At 53.3% G+C, this 5,576-nt stretch overlaps 1 protein-coding gene across 1 annotated transcript; it reads left to right on the top strand.

Moving 5' to 3' along the window:
• The first annotated feature begins 4,070 nt into the window (after positions 1-4,070).
• Positions 4,071-5,033, top strand: LOC136787677 (olfactory receptor 14A16-like). The gene has a single exon (XM_066984991.1). It carries the CDS (start codon positions 4,071-4,073, stop codon positions 5,031-5,033), a length of 963 nt encoding a protein of 320 aa, XP_066841092.1.
• The last annotated feature ends 543 nt before the right edge of the window (positions 5,034-5,576 follow it).

Below are 5,576 nucleotides of genomic sequence, written 5' to 3'. Positions count from 1 at the left end.
CTATCCAAAGATCCTGATGAAGTAAAGTGTACATGACCCATGTGGTGGAAGTTTGTATAGACTGCACCATCCTCATATGCCAACTCATTGGCAGAAATGACTTGGAAAGGCCAAGAGAAACCCAGAGTGGATGAATCAGCTAGCCAACTCTGGCAGTATGAAGAAAGTCTCTCTTCTTCCTCATGGGCCTGTATTTGAGCTGTGGATAAACTTTCTCAAGAGGTCCAGGAAGAACAAGAGAATGCATCTTTCTCCCTACCTGTAGAAACCAATATGTAAGCAGCCGGGTGTAAGTAAAAGAACGTTGCTCAAGAAAGAGAAATGAGTGGGTACACACCATGTGCCAACATGTGGTTCTGCCACGGAGAGGACATGAGAAAATGGGATGGAAAATCTACCTCCATCCTAGAGGCACAAGTCCATGAATTGCAAGGAAATGCAATCACAAAAAGGGGTTCTTCTGAGAAAATTGCTGTTCCAGTTTCTATCAGGCAGTCCGCCAGACAGAGTAGTCATAGAATCATAGAATGGTTTGTGTTGGAAGGGACCTCAAAGATCTTCAAGTTTCAAACCCCCTGTCATAGGCAGGGTCACCACCCACTAGATCCGGTTGCTCAGGGCCTCATCTAACCTGATGAATGAATACTATGTGCAGGACTAGAGGCACCTGGCCTCCAGCCACAGGGAGGGTAGGGACAATCGGGCTTATTGGACTTTGAGGATTCCATGGCCTGGCACATGAGACCCACAGAAGATATAAGGCTCTAGTGGACACCGGTGCACAGCATACCTGCTCCACTGTGGTACACCATAGGCTGTCGGCCTGCTTCATCATGGACCTCACCACAGGCCACAGAGGACTTCTGCTCCGGCTCCTGGAGCACCTCTCCCCCTCCTTCTTCACTGACCTTGGTGTCTGCAAAGCTGTTTCTCACTCCTCTCTCTCTCCCAGATGCTATTCCACAGCAGTTTTTCCCCTTTCTTAAATATGCTCTCACAGAGGCGCAAACAACATCACTTATTGGCTCAGGTCTGGCCAGTGTCGGGGCCCTCATCTGACATGGGGCAGCTTCTGGATTCTTCTCATAGAAGCCACCGCTATGGCTCCCCCGCTACCAAAACCTTGCCACGTAAACCCACTACAGGCCCAGAACAATGACAATCCTTTGAACAAATTCAATGGAAGATAGTTCCTGCTGTAGCTCTTGGGCCAGTCGGAGCAGGACAGGATGTAAAACTTGTGCTCTACACGGCACCTCAGGAGAATCGCCCTGCCTGGAGGCTCTGGCAGAAAGTACCAGGGGAGATGTGAGGTTGACCCCTAGGGTTGTGGAGTCAGGGATAGTGAGGATGCAAGGCCCACTATACTTTGCCTGAAAAGTGATGTTGGCAACATATGAAGGGGTTGGGGCTGCTTTGGAATTGGTTCATACTGAAGCACAGCTCCTCTTGGCACTCTGACGGCTGGCACTGGGTTGGAAGTTCCAAGGGAGGGCCCCTTCTACACATCACGCACCTTATGCTCCACAGAGTGAGCGGGCTGCACTGATTACGCAGCAGGCTCCAATAGGAAACCCCAGTCTTGGAGTCTTGGAAGTGATCATGGACTGTCCAGAGGGCAGGGACTTGGAAATGTCGCCAGAGGAGGAGGTGACTAATGCTGAAGAGGCCTTTCTGTCTGATAAACTCCCAGAAGATCCCAGAATATCATGCTCACTGATGGGTCTGCTCAAATAGTGGAAAAGCCATCCCTCTAAAATGTCTGTTGAGTTCAGTCAGTCCATGAATTTGGGCTCCATCTGTCATCACAGTCCTTCACAGCAACAGAGGCGGTGTGTGGTGTTGCATTGTTGTATGCTGAGGCCAGCTCTGGTTCCATCACTGCTGCGCTTCTCGGGTGCTGTCACCACTGCCCCTTACCTGGTTTTCCATCTCTGGGCCCTTCTGCTTGGTGAAACACATCCGGTTTTCCTACACATCACTGTCACATTCACTTTTCCTTTGTCTCCTTGTCCTCACTGCCTCCAGTGTTCTGCTCTAACGAGCTCCAAAAAAGGCTACGTCAGTGCTGGCCCAGGAGGAGGAGGGCCTGGGCACCACGAGGGATGCCATACGATCAGTGGTGCCTGCTCACCAGGAACCAGGCCAGCTTCCTACAGAGCTGCCTTACGAGGAGCATGGCCACCAAGACAATCGGAGTTATCAGACTCAGCTCAGATCCGGTGAGATACCACACGGACAAGGGTCTACAATCAGCAGGAAAATAGGTACAGGTGTGGGAGTCCTTAGGACAGTCTGCTGTGGAGAGGATCAAGTCCTCTACCAAGGCTGCAAGTCCCAACAGGACCCAGGTCTTTGTGTCCATGGCTCTGGCCGTTGTCTCTGCCACTGAGGCCTACGAGGAGACAGCTTCTCGGTAAAGCACCAGGGCCTCATTGCCTCCTCGCCCCCACCCATGAACCAGGCAGGGCTCGTACCATTCTCTTGCACTTGGCCATGCACATCCCCATCTCCTCCTGCCCCACGAAGAGCCCTGAGCAGTGTGTGAAGGGAAAGGATCTCCCTTCCCAGGGGCTGGGGGTCAAGGCCTGGCCCTTGTGCTTGGTGAAACACATCCAGTTTGGAAAAGTGACATCAGGGTCACCTTCACATTGTCTTTCTGTAGTTGTCCTCAGTGCCTCCAATGCTCTGCTCTAACGAGCTCCAAGGGAGGCTGTGTCAGGGCTGGCCCTCAGGGGGACACTGCAGAAAACTTGCCTCTGACTTGGACTTGTTGAGAGATGTCTTCAAATGTCTCTCAGTGCCTGAGCTTCGTGGGCTCTTCACGAAAGCCCCCCGAGGGGGGATTCCAATGCCTTGGGCTGGGCGTCTGGTGCTGAGCTGGGCCGGGCTCGTGGGACAGAGAGAGGTCGTGGCAAGAGGGCCCTGGTGCAGAGAGACAGCTGTGCCCAGGAGCAGCTCCTGTGCACAGCGCAGCAGGGCTGGGGGCTCTGACCGCAGGTGGCACGGGGACAGGAGAGAAGGAGAGAGGGCTTGGAGGCATTTGGCAGTGGGAGGATGCTGAGAGCTGCCTGCAGGAGAAATCTGCACAGCCCTTGACAAGGTACATCTCTGGCTGCAGGGCCATGTAGCTGCACGTCCTGGAAGGGTCTCCTGCTGGGTCTTGTTCCTGGGAGGGCAGTGGGCAATGCAGTAGGCTTTGGGAGTCCTGCTGGGTTGCACGGCGAGATGAGGAAGTCTGGCAGAAGCCCCTTGGAATGTCATAACCCAGCTGCTCCTGGTCAACCAAGAGTGGGATGGCCAAGCCTCCTCCAGAAATTGCAGGGGATGGAAACTGGATATTGGTACACCCCAGCTTGCAAATATCTATCTCTGTGGGGCATCTTCCTGGTCTTCGGGCTTCTCTCCAGCAGGATGCAGCTCTCTCGTGGCATCCTTGTGTTATCCAGGTGCCCCAAGGAGGAGGCACCTCTGTGCTAAGGCCATGTCCATGCTGCTGGATGGCTGCCTGTGGGCAGCTGGAGTGAGGCCTCTGCAGCCCTGGCTAGGAGGGAAAAGCTGAGATCCTGCTCAGGCACCAAGAGACAAGGTGAGGATTCTGTCCAGCTGCACTTGGTCTGAGGCTCTGTTTTCAGCTGTCTGTAGTTTCTTCTCAGGGGAACACCGAGTAGATTTTTCCTCCTAAACAGTACAGGCGTAGCTACCAGAAAATAAAGCAAATAAATGCCCCTTGTTCTACACTGTGGTTGGATACATTCTTTGAAACAACACTGCAAAGCTCGTGGTCTGACCAGTGGACTGAACTTGAGTTTCCCCCATGTTCCTGCTTCCCTCCTGCTGCACTGCAGGAAGGACTCCTGTGGAGCCCACAGTAGCCCCTGCTCCCAGTGCCACTCTCAGAGAGCACCAGCCGCAGCTCAAGCAGGAGAGCTGAAGAAAGGTTCTCCTGCAAAGAGAGAGTCTTGAGCTGGAGGTGCTCTAAGGCTTGCAATAGTTTTTCTTCAGAGAAGCCTCTTCTAACATTGTTCTGCCTTCTTTCTTCAACAGAGAACTGTCTCTAAAGACAGCAAATGGCCAACAGCAGCTCTGTGAGCGAGTTCCTCCTGCTGGCATTCGCAGACACGCGGGAGCTGCAGCTCCTGCACTTCGGGCTCTTCCTGGGCATCTACCTGGCTGCCCTCCTGGGCAACGGCCTCATCCTCACCGCCGTAGCCTGCGACCACCGCCTCCACACCCCCATGTACTTCTTCCTCCTCAACCTCGCCCTCCTCGACCTGGGCTGCATCTCCACCACTCTCCCCAAAGCCATGGCCAATGCCCTCTGGGACAATAGGGTCATCTCCTATCTAGGATGTGCTGCCCAACTCTTTTTCATTGCTTTCTTGCTTGGAGCAGAGTATTCCCTTCTCACTGTCATGTCCTATGACCGCTACGTGGCCATCTGCAAGCCCCTGCACTACGGGAGCCTCGTGGGCAGCAGAGCTTGTGCCCAGATGGCAGCAGCTGCCTGGGGCAGTGGCTTTCTCCATGCTGTCCTGCACACGGCCACTACATTTTCCCTGCCCCTCTGCCAAGGCAATGCTGTGGACCAGTTCTTCTGTGAAATCCCCCAGATCCTCAAGCTCTCCTGCTCAGATGCCTACCTCAGGGAACTTGGGGCACTTGTGTGTAGTGTTTCTTTAGCTTTTGGCTGTTTTGTTTTCATTGTTTTCTCCTATATTCAGATCTTCATGGCTGTGCTGAGGATGCCCTCTGAGCAGGGCCAGCACAAAGCCTTTTCAATGTGCCTCCCTCACCTGGCCGTGGTCTCCCTGTTTATCAGCACTGCCATGTTTGCCTACCTGAAGCCCCCCTCCATCTCTTCCCCATCCCTGGACCTGGTGGTGTCATTTCTGTACTCGCTGGTGCCTCCAGCAGTGAACCCCCTCATCTACAGCATGAGGAACCAGGAGCTCAAACATGCGTTGTGGAAATTGATGACTAGATGTGTTTCGGAAGCAATAAATTTCCATTCTACCTCTGCAGATGACTAATAATGTCAATGACTACAAGAACAACTAATATTATATATATAATTATTTTTCTGTGTGTTTGTGTATTTATGAGTGTTTTCATTACAGGACTTTCTTAGTTTTAATGCGGTTAAAGTTGCCCATTAAAATGATACGATTCATCTCATTTCTTCTACAGTATGTACCTTTCGAGTATAGCTCAGAGGTTCTGTATATGAGGAGCCAGGCCCTCTGTGAATTTAAATAAAAGAAAGGAGCCTGCACTGCCTTCCATGTCTGACATCCTTCCTGTGAGAGCTGCTCTGGCTCTGCAGGGGCAGTGCCATGTGCAGGGCTGCAGAGGAAAAGAGTCCCATCCCAGCAGCACGGCCAGGGAGCACCAGCGCTTGGGGCATGCCGAGCTGCTCTCTTGCCACTGCCCCCCTCTGGTGCTGAGCCCTGCTGGTGGGGTCAGGCCCGGCTGCTCCTGTAGCTTGGTGCCAGTGCTGCTGTGGGGCTGTGCTGGGACTGCAGGCAGGGACAGGCAGTGGGCACGGCAGTGGCACAGCTGGCCTGCGCTGCAGC

The sequence above is a fragment of the Anser cygnoides genome, chromosome 30 (assembly GCF_040182565.1).
Source record: "Anser cygnoides isolate HZ-2024a breed goose chromosome 30, Taihu_goose_T2T_genome, whole genome shotgun sequence".
NCBI classification, from domain to species: domain Eukaryota; kingdom Metazoa; phylum Chordata; class Aves; order Anseriformes; family Anatidae; genus Anser; species Anser cygnoides.
This window is presented reverse-complemented; position numbering and strand designations above follow the sequence as displayed.

What these genes read in the sequence shown, in the direction of transcription:
- LOC136787677 (XM_066984991.1), top strand. Translation starts at nt 4,071, where the DNA reads ATGGCCAACAGCAGCTCTGTGAGCGAGTTCCTCCTGCTGGCATTCGCA.